General features: G+C 45.6%; 1 protein-coding gene across 4 annotated transcripts in view; it reads right to left on the bottom strand.

Annotated features, from left to right (window-relative positions):
• Positions 1 to 4,567: 4,567 nt before the first annotated feature.
• LOC142898987 (TOX high mobility group box family member 2-like) overlaps positions 4,568 to 17,246 on the bottom strand; it is a 117,707-nt gene continuing 105,028 nt past the window's right edge. For 3 of the 4 annotated variants that reach the window (XM_076042332.1, XM_076042327.1, XM_076042331.1), the window contains 5 exons: positions 14,734 to 14,964; positions 10,408 to 10,488; positions 8,066 to 8,464; positions 7,255 to 7,394; positions 4,568 to 6,411 (listed from right to left, as the gene is read on the bottom strand). In XM_076042332.1, the coding sequence (XP_075898447.1) occupies positions 6,369 to 6,411; positions 7,255 to 7,394; positions 8,066 to 8,464; positions 10,408 to 10,488; positions 14,734 to 14,964 (894 nt within the window). In that variant the 3' untranslated portion in view covers positions 4,568 to 6,368. The remainder of the gene's footprint in view (positions 6,412 to 7,254; positions 7,395 to 8,065; positions 8,465 to 10,407; positions 10,489 to 14,733; positions 14,965 to 17,246) is intronic. The other variant, XM_076042330.1, reaches the window with a different exon arrangement.

The following is a 17,246-nucleotide window of genomic DNA, read 5'->3' on the forward strand; positions in this document are numbered from 1 at the left end:
ATGAAGTTATTGATTGTAAGGAATAAGCTTTGCTTGTTCCATATTCAGGCTGAAGCAGGATTTTTTTTTTTTTGCTCCCATTTTTCATGAACGGAATTCAAAGCTCTAAAACTTCTTCTATATACTCAAAATAACCATTTCTCTCAAATGTTATTCACAAATGGGAGATTATCTGATATAATCCATCCCGCTTTACAGGTGTGGCATATCAAGATGCTGATTAGACATTAGAAAACGAGTCAGTATCTGGTGTGAACACCATTTGCCTCACGCAGTGGGCATCTCCTTTGCATAGAGTTGCTCAGGTTGTTGATCGTGGCCTGAGGATTGATGGTCCACTCTCTTCAATGGCTGTGGATATTGGCAGCAGCTGGAGCGCGCTGTCGTGCACGCAGACCCAAAGTATCTCAAACATGCCCAGTGGGTCAGGATGTGGTGAGAACATTCAATCAGTCGTTTATTGGCGCAGGTGCAGCTTGAATAGGAAATCACATGTCGCGGTCACATGACAAACACACCTAAGAGAGACCCACAGTAATTGGGAACACGCCCATTAGTCCATCAATCAATTTGCAGCCGCGCGATCCACAACGTTCACATGAGCAAACCGCTCACCCACACGGCAACACACACGCAGTCTGCCAGCTGCCCTGCACAGTGAAAACTTCACACTTCTCCAACGTGCCAGACACCATCGAATGTGAGCGTGTGCCCACTCAAGTCGGTTACGATGACAAACTGCAGTCAGGTTGAGACCCCGATTAGAACAACAAGCATGCAGACGAACTTCCCTGAGACACTTTCTGACAGTTTGTGCAGAAATTCTTTGGTTGTGCAAACCAATTGTGTCAGCTGCTGTCCGGGTGGCTGGTCTCAGACCATCTGGGAGGTGAACATGCTGGATGTGGAAGTCATGGGCTGCTGTGGTTACACGTGGTCTGTGGTTGCGAGGCCGGTTGGATGTACTGCCAAATTCTCTGAAACACCTTTGGAGACGACTTATGGTAGAGAAATGAACGTTCAATTCACGGGCAACATCTCTGGTGGACGCTCCTGCAGTCAGCAAGCCGATTGCACGCTCCCTCAAAACTTGTGACATCTGTGGCATTGTGCTGTGTGATAAAACTGCACATTTCGGAGTGGCCTTTTAAGGTAAGGTACACCTGTGCGATAACCATACTGTCTAATCAGCGTCTTGATGTGCCACAGGTGAAGTGGGATGGATCATCTCAGATAATCTTAGATTTAAATCTCAGATTTTTGAACAATATTTGAGAAAAAATAATTATTTTGAGTGTACATATAGACAAAGTTTTAGATCTCTAAGTTCAGCTCATGAAAAATGGGAGCAAAAACTAAAGTGTTGCATTTATATTTTTGTTCAGTGTAAGTACCTCTGCAGTCCTCAATCAAGAGCAGCGTATAGCTCAGTGGGTTAGACTACTGTACTGACTGTGGTGCGGGAGACCAGCGCTCAATTCCGGCTTGAGGCCACTGAACTTTACCCAAGAATTTGTTTCCATCTACATGTGAGGTGCTCTGCAGTCATCTTACGAGACAGGTGGATACCTTCGGGCCGATCTCAGACTTTTAGATTGTTGGCACCAGACTAAAGAACGACAGTTGTTATTGTATGACTTTTTCCTGATTTTCGGACATGTTGAGATTTTGTGTTCTGATACTCTTATTCCACGTCAAACTTTCATTGAATGGTCTTCCCAGCAGGTTTCGGGCTGATATCGGACCTTTCATTTTTTTTTTTTTTTGGCCCACGATAAAAACAGCAGTGTATGGGGTGTATGACTTTATTCCTGATTTTCAGATGTGTTGAGGTTTTGTTCCCTTTTCTGCTTTTCCTTCCCCTGCATGTTTTGGGCTGATTACAGTTTTTCCTCAATTGTTTACACACAAATCCTGCTACTTGAGACACAAAGACCACAACATGTAACTCATCCCTCCTAAACTAATTCCGCTAAACTACAAGCACAATTCCTGCTTTCCACTCAACTTTTAAAACACACTTTTTCAAAACACTACACACAATTCTCTGCACACGTTTCATGAAGAAAAGGAACACAGTCTTTCAAAGTTCTATAGTTCATTGCCCTACTATGCACACTGACACAGTGTTTTACATTGAGCACATCAGTTTTCAACTGGTTCTTATACATATTCTATCCATACGATGGTGCCGTTTGAAAACCAAATACCATTTTGAGAGAAAAAATAACATTGTTTTTAATGTAAAGTTTAATTTTGCAGGCACGTTGTGAGGTTTTGCCCGTTGTGTGTGTGTGTTTTTCATTTGTGTCTAAAGTTCTGAGAGTATGATGCGTGCTTTCAGAAAAAGTGTGTAAGCAGTTGAGAACAACTGGAGTCGGTGTTGCTCACCAGCAGGCCGTCTTCAACTCTGAGAGCTGAAGAGGTGTGAGGGCTTCATTGCTTCAACACTTTAGGTGCTTTTGAAGACTGACTTTAATATTGATTCTTCAGAGATTATTCTATATCTTTGACTCATCATGTTAGGCTATACTGCCTGTGACGTGGGACATCTGGGTTCCATTCCTGCTTGAAAAAACTGGTTGAGCATTTTTTCCCCCTATCAACCAATTATTGAACTACCGACATTGCTCTGCAGTCCAATGTAAAGCGGGGTGGATTGATTAGTGGGTGAGACCACTCATGGGAGTGGGAGACCCACGTTCAATTCCTGCTTTAGGCAACTCAACTTCTTCTAAAAAAAACAAAAAAAAAACAAATGTTCCAGGATTCTTTTTTTTTTTCATAGACACTTGTAAACTTCTAAGCCCTTTACATTAAAAAATAATTATAAAATGATTATTTCATGAAATATAACAAATGTAAACAGCAACAGCAACAAAACTCAAAAGAACGGCAGCCATCCTGGTGCATTACCGAGGTTCATCGAGTGGTGGCAGCACCAGAAGGAAAGAAAACAAAGATACTAAGATACAAAGATATTTCAATTTTTATTTTTGTTTTTATGGCAATGGCATGTGTATAGCAGATATTCAGTTTATTTAGACTCAAAGCCATCCAATTAATTTTGGCCAAAGAGAATCATGAAGTAAATAGATATACACAGAAATAAATAAGTTTTTCATTTTTAAATATATCTGTGATGAACTGGCGACTTGTCCAGGGTGTCACCCTGCCTTCGCCCTCAGACAGCTGGGAGAGGCTCCAGCAGAGCCCTGGCTGTGGCCCTGAACAGGAATAAGCGGGTATAGAAGATGGCTGAATGAATGTTTAAATATATTTCCAAATTGTCTTGAAAAATACATTATCCTGTGGAAATTGTGGAATTCGACAAGCTTTTACATACAATTACCTTTGTCTACGTCACAATAATTGTGTAAATTGGCTTATTCAGTTTGTTTTTGTTTACCCTGCAGTTTGTACTACTTCAGTAACATCTGTCCACGTCACTGACGTCTCTCAGTGATTAGTGACAACGACTCCAGCCCAGGGTTTGTTCCATCTAGGCAGACCGAGCTGAAACGCTAAGCAAGCACGCAGCGCTTGGCAGGGTGCAGTCAATAGATGGCTAAATATTCTGCAGATGCGGAAGTACAAGAGCGCTTTCTGCTAAATGGTTGTTTCCAGCAGTATCAGCTGTCACCAGCAGGTGGTAGTAGAGGACTAACAACGCCAAAGTCTTCCACCTCTGTAGACAGCAGCCACCTAAAAACTTTGACGTCAAGCGCCTTTTCTTTTCTTTTCGTTTGTGTTAAACACCCGTGTTAAACACCGAACCAGGTTTTCTCCCTCAGCTTCCGGCTGAACCCAAGGCTTAATTTGTTGACCGACACGAGGTGGGTTTTCAGAGTTTCCTGATTTGATTTGTTATTTTTGGACACTCCTAATACTGTCCTCAAGCCTCCACTCTTCCTGAACGACGTCTGACAGACCTTTGGCAGCGCGTTCTAACTGACACGCATGCGCATTCCTCGGGCCCATTATCTTGGCGCGGTTGAAATGAACAGAGAGCAGAGCAGGATGGTAATTTGTATCACTCACCTCTAGGGGGCACTGTGTCGTCGTCGTCGGCATCACTACCATGATGTAGGCAGACAGAAAGGGGTTGGGGCGCGGTGTGTGTGTGTGTGTGTGTGTGTGTCGGGAGGAGGGTTGGGTTGGGTTGGGGGGGGGGGGGGATGATGGATTTCTATTCTGCTGTGAAATTCATAAGTAAAAGGCCCCTTTTTCTTCCATCTCAGGTATTCCTCTGGAACTGTCTCTGCTTACAGTTTCATCATCGCACCTTAGCCAAAAAACATGACCAGGGGGCAGAAAGATGCTGCTTGATACGCCGTATTGATCATGACTCGAGTATTGGACAGAAAAAAAACCCCAGCAAAGACAGGCTGAAGTTCATTAGGCGAAGGTGCCAGGTTTAGTACCGGACATCATTTCTGCCAATTAACCTCAGACAGGCAGTAAGCTGTGTTTTAAAGGCTTAGGTTCTGCTCCTGCCACGACCAATGCATGCGGATGTGGATTTATACATACGTATAAATGAGAAAAGACAAGCACAACACATCTCTCCACTTTAAACATTTTATTACGGACAAAAGAAAACAAAAAAAAAAAGTATTTGTGACACAAAATGAAGCTAATGCTGGTGCAGGGTCGCACCGATGACAATTTCTGAAAGAAAATCTTCATTATTCTAAATAATCATGGTATTTGATCAATAATAATAATAATTATTATATTATCAATAATAATAATAATGATAATAATGATAATAATAATAATAATAATAATAATAATAATAATGCACCCTGATGAAAATTAGCCAAAATGTCACTTCATATCATTCATAAATAGATGTAAAACCTGCAATCAAATTAAATAGAATGACCATATTGTAAAACATATGATATTCAACAAAACAGAATGGGTTCTCTCATCACTGGCTTTACAAATTAAAGAAGTACATTTGGCAGGTTTATACACAAAAAGAAATCAAAATATCTACCCCCATGACTGCTGGTCCAAAAACACAAAATCCTGCTACAGTGAAAAAATAAAGAGAAAACAAACAAAACAAAGAAAATCTGATTTTTTTTTTTTATTCACAAAAATGATAAAGATGAGTTCAACACAACTCTAAAACACCTAATAAAACTAGTCAAAAACTTTAAAACCCACTGTTATTTTTTTTTCCTTTAGTAACATTTCACATTTAGCAACTTTTTTTTAAATTCACCTGTACAAGTGGTGTTGGGACTAGAGGGGCGTGGGGATGGGTGGGGTTACAGGTGGGAGGCGGTCCTTACCGAACAGGAGGAGAAGCTAAAAGGAGAGGTATCAATCTTGGACCTCTACAGTTCAGTAACGTCCTGAGGTCACGTGAAGAGAGCGCCCCCCTCTGGCGAGGAGCCAAAGCTCTTCGCTCTCTTTTTCTCTCTTTGCTTTTAGAGAGCGACAAGCGCGGGTGAACACAGTTTCAACACAACTTTTAGTGTGTGCATGTTCCCTTGACTGAGTCCGCTTGCATGGAAATCACAGAAATAAAAATGGTGAAAATGTTTCTTTTTTTAAAAATAAAAAAAAATAACAAGAACAGCAAGGGACTGCAGCTAAATACACACATAAGAAGGATTCATTTTGGTGATATTTACAATCACGCTGTGAGAAAAGAAAGGAAACGATGACGGGCTCCTCTTCTACGGGCGGGGATGATTTACATATCTGTGATTATCTTTATTCAAATTTCTCTTTGCTATCACTCATGCCTGGGTGATTCATCCAGTCCTCGGGTACATCCATCCCTTCTGAGGAGACTACAGTTTCTAGTTTCTGCCTTTCTAGCCGACACCCCTCCGCTCGGAGCATGCTTAGAGCATTTCATCTCCCCGATGAGGGCAGTCCAGTAATGGAGCGAAGACCAGAGAAAGCATCTTTTTTTTTTTTTTTCAAAAAAAAAAAAAAAAAAAGGAGAATTCAACCCGAAAACAAAGTAAGAAGACATTTTTTGGTCCTCATTTCCAGTATGTTGGCATGAGCTCAAAGCTCACTGCCCTGCCCTCACACAAAAAACCTTCCCAGTAGGTTCATTGGTTTAAAAAAGAAAAAGAAAAAGAAAAAAAAAAAGCAACACAAGTGCCCCAGGCTTCTGGCCCATCTAAGTGCTTGGCAAATAGGTGAAGTTACTGTAGCGGTCTTTGGGATTTTCGCAATCCGTCACACACAAAATGAAAAAAAAAAAAAAAAAGTAGAAGAAGAAGAAGAAGAAGAAGAAGAAGAAAAAAAACAGAGAGAATGGTGTAGAAGCTGATACATCGATGATGTTACGTTGGAAAGCTCTCTGGAGACTTACATCAGGAGCTCTTTCAACTTCAAGTGAGGTAGAGAGGCTTGTCCCGAGCTCCCATACCACTGCTGAGGGAGAGAGGAGACGGATTAATATGTGTGTGATTACCATGCCTTTTACACTCTTCCCACATTTCACCAATAAATCCTGACGAGATTATAGAATCTTGGCTAGAGGAGGAGACGGAGCGGGCCAGCGCTAGCTGTGTGCTGCGGAAAAGCCCGAAATTTGCAGATGAATAGTAAATATCAAGAAAAGGTCTGCTCAATTTAACTGGCTGCCTGCCCAAAACCACAAATTAAGGGAGAGCAGGCAGAGCCTTTTCTATTCTTTCTCTCTGGAGCTGAGACTTCAGAGGCGATTGAGAGATCAGAGATCATGTGACCCGGCCGACGCCCCGGTTAGCATTCAGGCCAATCAGCTCCGAGTCTGAGCGCAGCGGCGTGTGAGCCGCAGCCGCCGCAGGAGCGGCACAGAGATTCAGGTGCGAGACGTTGCTCCAGCAGCTGCTTGATTCAATGAGACAGCGTGAGCTGAGTGAAAACTCAGGGCATCTTAATTGGATGTCACACTTTTTTTCCTCCTCTCTCCACCACGGTGCTGTTCTGCGAACTGCAGAACTCATTTCAATTTCAAGGAGACGCTCTCGCCTTAGCGCAGAAATCACAGTTTATCATTAATACAATGCGAGTCTCTGGGTGTGAAAATGAAGCAGTTTAGCGAAACTCATTTGCACAAAAAAAATCGAGGAGCCGCTGACGACTGGCTGGCATTCTCCAGAATCTCATCGCCGCAGATCGGATTTACGCAAGCCAAGGTTTTGGTTTGTTTTTCATATCGCTGCTAACGCAACGGAATTTTTCTTCTTGTTTGTTTACGACAGCAACCGCTGCAACACATCACTGACTCACCCGCAGTGGTTGGGTCCGCAGTCCCTATTGCAGTACTCGCTGTCCCACTCGGGGTTCTGGCCGTGCACTGGGTTGGGGGCCCCAGGAGACTGGGAGCCTCCAACACTGTTCTGGTACTCAGCCTGGATATGGGAGAATCCCTGCAGGGTGAAGAAGGGGAGCGTTTAAGCACTCTGTATCAGGGCTGAACTCAGAGAGCTAAGTTAGCTAGAAACTACAAAACCAATTAAACTTTATCATATTAAACAGCACACTGGAATATTTTCCCATTTTAAGAATCTGTATCTCATTTGCTAGACACAAGGCTCGTGAATTCCTTTAACACCGTCCAACTCAAAAACTGCCCACAAACGTGGGGAAGATGGAAAGCCAGTTAACGACGCTAATCTACGAAGTGCCAGTTAAAACTCGGCTGTTGTGATTAACAGCGCACTTCAAATCAGACTTAATGCAATTCCTCGCTGGATTGGCCATATTACAATCAGAGGAAATGGCTTAAAATGTTTGCTTCGCTGATAAACCAGGCTGCTCTCTAACAGCCTGGTTTTTTCTTGTTTTCTTTTTTTTGTTTGTTGCCAAATTAGCTAAAAGGCCCCCCTTGTTAGAAATAAAATGCTAAAAGGCTTTCTGTTCACATTGCGGGACAAAATGAGGGCAAACTCGGTTTTTAATCGATGAAGGAAGCTAAAAGAGTCAGGATTTAATTTAATACAAATCAGTCAATGTTGGATTACCAAAACAAAACAACAGCAGAAAAACTTTCCCGACGCTGACATGGCGCAGGTTCTTTGAGCGGGCGAGTGGGACCAACCTGCTGGCTGAGCGGCGGGGAATGCAGAGACGCCTGGAGCCCCATTTGGTGTGAGATGATTGGCTGCGACTGCTGCATGCGGATTGGCTGGTTGAGCAGGGAGCTCTGGTGCAGGGAGAGCTGGGCGTGGGGGTGCAGAGGCGGGCTGATCTGGAAGGGGGCCGGGGGAGAGGCACTCATGCTGGGCGGCAGCATCTGGGACTGGCTGAGGGCCGGGGCCAGGCCGTGGCCCCGCGGCCCCGCGTAGCTCTGCAGCTCCGACAGCGGGAAGGAGCCCGGCGGGCCCAGGTAGGGCGAGGAGGGCTGGGGGGGCACGCTGTACAGGGGCTGCTTGGGGGGCAGCAGGTGGGAGGGCTGACTTGTCTGCTGGGCACTTTTTGGTTCGGGGTCGTTGTAGGTCTGCGGACGCAGGAGACGACTGTTAGGTCACACAACAATGAGACAACAACGTTTCCAATCAAGGCAAATTCTAGGCTGAAGCGTTGATTTGTATTTCTTGAAGGAGGATTCCAAGGCTATGAGACTTCCTGAGTGAATTCTTGAACCATTTTTGCTGAACATGACACATTGCTTTTTTTTTTTTTAACCCCCGGGGGGAAATTAACTTAGCTGAGTTTCAGCTTCAGCTGGTGCAAATATAAAACTCTAAAAATCATGCACTGATGCATTTTTTTTTTTTTTTTTTTTTCATTCATTTTGGTTCTTTTTCAGATCGCACAAGCTGCTCTGGTCCAAATCTGCTGATGAGTTGGTGAAATCAAACCAAAATACACCAACACACAAAAAAACATTCGCATCACTCATTGGCTGGATCCGTCTTGGAAAATGTAGCCTGAGCTCTCTCCTCTTGGCTCATTGCAGAAATGTGATATTCCTCCAGAACATAGACGGCCTGGTGCCATTTTTTTGTGATTGACATCTGACGAACTGCACTAAGTGGGGAAAAAAAAAATCTAATAAATACATGAACTACCCGAGGCCGGAGTTAAAGGCCCCTGAATGCACTGCAGTCTTTCCTGATTTTCCACATCTCTGCAGGCAAGCGGGTTGGTTACTTTGCACAAGGTAAACATTATACAGACAACCTTGAAACCTCCTCCCTCTAATTGGACGCTGCTAGCTTCTCCATATCTACTGCAGCTGAACCGCTGACTCCCCCAACAGCAAATCTCCCCCTGTGAGTGAGAGCAGTGTGCATCTGTTTCTTCAGTCCTGCTCTCAGTCCAGGTGGGTGGCACGCGGTCGAAGGTGAAAACAGGGACGACAAACTGCATCCAAAATCCCCCCCCCCCTCCCCTCGCCACCTCATTTTGCACACCAAGCAGGTACCCCCCCCCCCCCCCCAACAATACACACACTGCAGCCTCTGCAGGTCCCCGATGATGAGCTGTCACATTGCTCATCTCCAGCCATCAGTGTTGATTAGAAGGTAATGGAGCCCATTTGTATGAATAGAGCTGAGGCCGAGATAATGATCAATAGACACCTTGACAGATAGATGGGGAGAGGAGAGGCACTCGCGCGCACGCACACACACACGCACGCATGTGCGCGTGCAGGTGCCCAAGCAGAGAAATGAGGCTGTTTGCCTGCAGAACAAATGGAATGACAAAAGGAATCTTCCCCACGCTGCATTGTGTATTGTTAATACAAGACGGCACTAAACAATGCAGCCGCATTCCTTCCCTTTTCCCCTCCTGCCCCCCCCCCTCCCCTTCCCCTCCGCTGTCGCCACCACGCCTGCTGTGTACAGTGCAAGATGCCATCACTGTTGGCTTTTTCTTTGGTAGGGGGTAAAAAAAAAAAAAAAATAGGTTGGGCTCATAAATCTGCATTAGCACGTCGGCCGCAAATGGCGGAAGAGGACGCGGCCCTTCGTCTGGGTTGACCGGCAGGAGACACAACTATTGAGTGTGATGCTGCTGCTGCTGCTGCTGCTGCTGCTGTCTGTTTACAGTTGAAAGGCGGCGGTGTGGAGGAATCGTCGCCCCCCCAACACCCCCCACCCCCAGTTTTCCGCTGGGTGACCCCTCCCCCAACCCCATCACCATACCAACTGCCGACTCCCCTCCCCCGCCCCTCCCCCTCCCCCCTCTACCAACATCTGCACCCTATGGAAATCAGGTATTGTTCCAAATATGGCCTTTATTATTTATTTATCTCCTTGCATTAAATGCCCCTCCCCCCCGGCCAGACCGACTCCTCCTCTCCCCCCTCCTCGTCCTCCACCACCACCACCACCACCCTCATCCCTGATGAAGCCCCGCCCAGACCATTAGCAGGGATTTTCCGTCCAATCCATCATGAGCCTGAGCCGCGGCCCTGCGTGTCATAAGTGTTACCTTGGAAACCAGACTGGCTCGGTACGCAGCCAAGGCTTTCAGGTACTCTTTCTTAGCCGCCTCTGTTTTCCTCTTGTAGGCCTGTGAAGAGAGAGGGAGGGAGATGGGGAGGGGAGTGAGAGAGAGAGGGAGAGAGAGAGAGAGAGAGAGAGAGAGAGAGAGAAAAAAAAATCATCATAAAAACAAATCAAAACAAGAAGCTTCGGACGCACGCACGTGCAAAACGACATCTGTCCCTCAAAAAATAACACGCCGTCGACCTTTCAGCTAATGCTATTTCAAACAGACAGGCAGCACACACACACACACACACGTACACGCACACACACACACACGCACGTCCTTAATGTCTCCCTTTCCATCAGAGCCAATGGCACAGAACATCTCTATTTCCTCATCAGAGAACTAAAACTCTCTTATCTCAATGTGTCTCCCTCTATTGTCGCCGCACATCATTTCCATTCCAATCCACCTCAGAGAAATGAACTGGAACTTCTCTCCCTCTCTCCATTTTTTTTCCCAGCACCCCTCTCCACCTCCACTCCCACCACCACCACCACCACAATGACGCTCCTCTCAGAGCGTCGACATTAGACGCTCCGGAATGGTTGTCATTTGGCGCATTGTGTTACGATCCTGACGCGGCCGTCGCATGACTTTTGTTTTGAAACTGGCTTGGACGCCATTACTGCTGTGTGTACACACACACACACACACACACACACACAAAAAAAATGTGCCTCGGTCGCCGGGCGGAGAACTGCTGCAGCCCTTCGACGGACGGGCTGGCGTTTGCATAAGCGAGAGGCGTTCCCGGGCGCCGATGTGCCCTGTTGTTGTTGTTGTTGTTGGGTTTTGTTTTTTTTTGCATGTGCATGTGCATGTGAATGTGAATGTGCATGTGATGGCTCTCTGCGCGCAGGTAAATTGTCTGTGACGGGAAATTGGGCTCTCAACTATAAGGGCTATAGGCAAAATCACGTCCATCAGGCAGAAGAGGGAAGGACGAGGGCTGAACCGTCTCTTCCTGCCCGCCGAGCTGCTGCTCCTCTTTTTTATTCCGTCACACTCATTTTCATACTCAACAAAGGAAATGGAAATAGTTTTTTGCGTGTAATGACAGAAAACAACAGAAAATAGACACTATTGTCTTTTCAGAGAATGATTTAATTAAACGAGCCATGTTTGTCTGGTCAGCCTGTTGGTGGCTGGAAGCACTCAGGGCCTGCATGCTAGCTTCAAGTCCATCCTTCCTATCTGCTAAACCAGTCAAAATGTGTGTCCTGAAATACGCAGTTCAGAAAGCCAGCTCCTTGTGATGTCACAAAGGGTACGGCTACCCCTCCCAGGTTAGGAACCACACCATTGAACCTGGTGTTTGATGCACAATCTGAGGTCCGCAACATTTTCCTCATTTTCCAGAACAACTGAAAGTGCAACCAGGCATCAGCAGGAAGCTAAAACTGGTTTGTGTAAAATAAGCTGAGTTTTTTTTTTGATCTAATAAAGATCTGTGGATCTTTATTTCATATAGATCTATATTTTTTGAAAAATAATTTATTCTGGGGTGGCGGCTCCACTAGTGTCTAGGATGGTGTTACATGGGACTATCAAGGTTGCGCTTCTGATTCAGAAGACATCCATCCATCCATTTTCAATACCCGCTTCTTCAGGGGTTGCAGGGATTCAGAAGGCAAAACAAACACAACCTGTGGGCCTGAATGAAACAATATCATCCTAAAACTAATTGTAGCTTTAGTTGTGCATCATTTTGGAACATGACACCCCCCCCCCCCACCTCCTCAAAACATTTAGTTGAAACCAGTAAAGTAGACATTTCTGTGTGTACGTCTCTCTCTCTCTCTCTCTGTCTCTCTCTCTCTCTCTCTCTGTCTCTCTCTCTCTCTCTCTCTCTCTCTCTCTCTCTCTCTCTCTCTCTCTCTCTCTCTGTCTCTCTCTGTCTCTGTCTCTCTCTCTCTCTCTCTCTCTCTCTCACTCTCTCTGAGCTCAGAGAGGCGCAGTTGTGATCTCGGTCGGTGCCTGTATTTGAATTAAAGGCACATCACCAGTACGTGGACACTGTCGAAGGCTTCATTCTTATTCCAGGAGGCAGAAGAAACAACTGCGGCCTGTCTCGCAGTTGAATAACCATGAGGCAGAACATCTTGACCTCCTGTTACTCTGTCATCATTAGCGCTTCCTACCTTTTACTGCTGTGCTGCGGGATGACATTAAAACAGCAACAAAAACAATAGTCTTCTCCTCCTGGATAGCCGGAGTGCCCTTCAGCTAAATCCAAGGACGACATGATAATGTCTGTCTCTCTCTCTCTCTCTCTCTCTCTCTGTCTGTGTGTGTGTGTGTGTGTGTGCGTACGTTTGGAGAGGACGGGTGGGGTGGGGTGGGGGGAGGGTTGGTGGGCAAACTAATTCTGTATTCTGAGCAGGATCCAAATGGCAGGAGAGGTATAAATAAAGAGACTTCACAGAGCTCCGCTTGTCAGAATGCCGATGAAAATGCACGATGTGGACGCAGGAAGTTGAAGGACCTGCTTCCTGTTGGCGCCGCGTGAAGCTAATCTTCAAGTCCCCCCCCCCCCCCCACCCCCGCAACGCAGCTCTCGTGAGTGCATTTGCATTGGAGCCAACTGAGGGTGTTTTTGTAGGTTCCGCCGTCAGGTCGTGCAGCGCCAGCTAGTGGAAGACGGGCGGTTTTGCGCCCAATCAGAGAGAGGCCCAATCAGTCGCCCGCGCTGCTAAAAATACTCCCAGGACACGTTGCTATTTCCCCCATATCGACCGCTTTTCGTGCCTGTAAAAAGTGTTTGTCAGTCTCGGACTGTGCCGCGCGGAGAGAGCTCGGCAGTGGCAGTGGCACCTACTCTCCTTCCCTGTGCCGGAATTAAATTTAGAAGGGAAATCATTCTTTATGTGAGTCAGGGGAGCGGGGATAAACGGATGGATTATCTTTAGAAAGGGAAGAAGTAGCTCATTAAGGTGAGCTGTATCTCACAGCCGCGTTCTGGTAATTACACGGCGCAGGGAGGCAGGACAGGCGCTCTCACACGGCGCAGCTTACATGCCACCTACTGGTGGGAGCTGGAAGTGTGCGCACCATTGTGTTTGCCTGTGTGATTTTATTTTGTTTTTTTTGTTTGTTTGCTTTTTTCGCCGTGTCCTTTTGTGTTGCGGTCCAGATGGACGCGGTTTCACAGTGACGGAAGCTCATCTCTGGCAGGCTGTGTGCGTCGCAGCTTGGTGCCTCGTTGCACATTCTTTACATATTCATTTGTGTTTAGTCTCACATCTCTGTATATATATATATATTAAAAAAACGTCTTCTTTGTTTGATAGGAAAGCTGAACAAAGTCAGGAGGTAAACTACGCAGAGGCACATCAAACTTCAGTTAATGCTGTTAACTGTAACGCTGTTCACTGTATGTATGGATCGCCTGTAAGAACTGCATTAGTAACACAATACTAATGCAGTATTATGTTGCAATACAACATAATAGCCTTTTTTAGAACTTGAATGTGTTTTTTTATTTCACACACAAATGAAGACGGCTCACATGATTAACTATCCTAAATTTATATATGTATATATATATATATATATATATATATATATATATATATATGTACAGCAATGTATATGAAATTATGTAGCAAAGAGAACATTGTTACACAGGACAAAATGTTTTATCTAAAGGGCGGCTATTTTGAAGAAATTAAAATATAAAATGTTTCTATGTCATCTTGCACTTTTTACTGTTTTACACATTCACTACATAATACTGCATATGTGTCATTCATTCATTGTGTTGATCCCTTCAGTGAGAATCTATGTAAATAGTCATTAAATTGAAAGAAAAACGATAAAATGAGAAGGTGCACCCAAACTTTTGACTGGTAGTGTAGTAGTATATGTGTATATATTTATGAAATCTGTAGATCTACAGAGCACATTTAGCCCTCTGTTTACAGCCTCCACCATTCAATCTCTAGCATCCTGATAAAACTGATGCTTTGCTGTACCAGCCACATGCTTGTTAGAACACCTGGCTCAGTGTGTGGTCACCGGACTGGCAGATGTATCAGTGCCCTTTGTGACATCACAAGAGGCTGCTTACCAGAGTTGCACCTTTTAGCAGGAAAAGGGGATGTAAACGACGTACTTTTCCTGGAGCGTTCGCTGACACAGCACACATACATTACTGTTAGCAGATCCAGTCCTGCCGGGACTTTGTACCACGGGAAACCAAAGGTGCACAGCACGTTGTGCTGCAGAGCTGCAACTTCTGATGCCAACATATATATTACAAACCTGCTTCTGCTCCTCTCCTAGGCTGTCCCACATGGAGGCCACGATCTTGGAGACGTCCCCAAAGGTGGCGTTGGGGTTCTGACCCTTAATGGCCGCCTGGGTGTCTCTGAAGAAGAGCGCATAGGCCGACACCGGCTTCTGAGGCTCGTTGGGGTCCTTCTTCTTCTTCTTTTTCTGAGGTTTGGGTTTGGGTTTCATCATTTCTGCCGCGACCCGCTTGTCGTTGCTTAACTGGGGGGGGGCAGAAAAAGAGAAAGAGACATTGCTGGTCAGAAATCAGCAGATGGAAATGAATCCGTTTGAGTGCAGCCGTGGCAGGAGAAGCCATGCACAGTGTCGCACATTGTTTGACTTTTTCCTTTGTTAACGGATTAATATTATCTCGCTAGGCACGTAGAGCACGGGTGACATCACCAAATGGAGCGTGAACTGAGGCTTGTGACATTTTTCTTTATATTTCTGGTCGAGACCAAGGAATATTTTTCTTATTCTCATCAGTTCACATATATTCCTGCCAGCCAAGCACCTCTTCATTTACACATTTTCCCTTTTAGTGTGTACCTGAAAATCACCCTCAAGCAAGAGTAAGGTTTATTACACACGGCTGAAGTATTTTGGTGTTTTTAATAACCAGCGGCAGCAGCTTGACTGGCGCAGTTATTTAATGTTATTTATAGACATTTCAGTTTATTTCAATCTCTGGTTTCCATGTTGTAATCTTTTTAATCTTTATCATGTTAAATCCAAACGAGTTCCCGAAATCCTTTCTTTGAGGGTACTTTAAAAAGAGAGAAAAAAAAGAATTACATTTCTGTTATTTCCCCTCGGCTCTGCTGCCTGTCGCTTTTGCCAAGAGCAACAAGAACAAGAACAGCACACTGCAATCTCGCTGCATTTTCACCAGGCAGCGGGGCCGCTCACATCTGCACAATGCACGCACACACACTCACACACACACAAATACATTTTCATTTGTGGGGGTGGGGTTGGGGGTGCGGCACAGACTGGGAGTCAAATCCAGGTCACCTGATCCTGGTTGTGATTCTATATGGAAATTGCCTTCTTTGCCGAGGAGAGAACACATCAAGCGCAGGAGCAGAGAAGGAGAGGAGAGGGAGGGAGTGGTGAGTGAGGGAGATAAAGAGAGAGAGAGAGAGGTGCGGCAGAGGAAGAGGATGGCGAGGAAGGACTGATGGCTCGATGCTGCCATTAGTATCGCTGGAACATCAGTTAACCTGATTTCTTGGTTGCCATAAAGGCAGAGGAGGGAAGAAAAAAAGAGCCAATCCAATTTCCATTCACGTAATAGAAGACATGACATACAGAATGCATAATGATACGCGTCGGCATTACGTCAAATGGAAGGTATTTATGTGCACTAGCGAGGGCTGATGGACACTAAATCAAATCGTGTTTGAGGCTTGGACTGAAAGCAGCAAATTCCTCCCGTTTCATCTTTTCATCTGCTTCATTGGGGCCTCCAAAAAAGAGGCCACTTCCTGTTTCAATCAGGCTGCATTTTACAGAAACTTTAGGATTCTGCGTGAGTCAGTCTTCGGAACCTCGGGGGGGGGGGGGGGGGGGGGGCCCTCTGAGTGAGTGTCAAACAGCAACTTGAGGACATTTAAAGACGTCGGCCATCATCTGATGCATGCTTATCACGGGATTAAGCCACGGCTACCATTTCCCCCTTTAACTGTCAGTGTCGGGAGAAAAAATAGCATTCGCACACTGTATGGCAGCCAGCGTGAAATTAACTAATCAAAATTCAAGGTCCAGGAGCACATTTTTAGTAGAAGATGAAGAAGAATAGAAAAAGTTCAAAATGGCCTTCGTGCTGCGTGGAAGCGGACGGACGTCCTCGTTTAGGGCCGATGTGAGAGTATTGCTTGTGTGTTTTTTTTTTGCAGCTTTACAGGTAATTGTGAGTGTGCATGCGAGCGAGCGTGCGTGCGCGCGCGGGCACGCGTTTGCCCGCTTTCATTAAAAAATAATCAGCCCTCACTTTTAGGCAATGAGGCAGAAGACAGACATTTGAAACGACATCTGTTCCATCCGAGCCTTTGAAGTGAAAATAGAATAAATCGAAGGTAGAGCTAATGGAATGACAAAATGAGGAGTGGGGGGCGGGGGGGTTGTTGGGGAGGGGTTGGGGAGGGGAGGGGGACAGAAAATAGAAGGCTAAACAATCTCGGAGTTCACGTGCACTCGCGCGGAGGAGGAGGAGTGAGTGAGTGAGCGATGACACTTAACAGCTCGCAGCCGCACGCAATCAAGCCGGCGCCGACCGAGGGGCCAAATTCTTTCATTTCGCGCTTTACTTTGCTCTCCTATTGTGCGCCATTCATGTTTGTGAACCTCAGCGAGGTCAACAGAGGAAAAGATGAAATATCGGCCAAAGACTGAGGAGAATGCCGGCGACAAATCAACGGAGACGGAGGAACACGGCGGTGAAAAGGGCCACGAGGCAGAGTGGCTTGGCCGCGGGGCCGCCGAGTTAATCATTTTCTCTC

Source organism: Nelusetta ayraudi, unplaced genomic scaffold, assembly GCF_046127955.1.
Source record: "Nelusetta ayraudi isolate G7.1 ecotype Tasmania unplaced genomic scaffold, CSIRO-AGI_Nayr_v1 ptg000070l, whole genome shotgun sequence".
NCBI classification, from domain to species: Eukaryota; Metazoa; Chordata; class Actinopteri; order Tetraodontiformes; family Monacanthidae; genus Nelusetta; species Nelusetta ayraudi.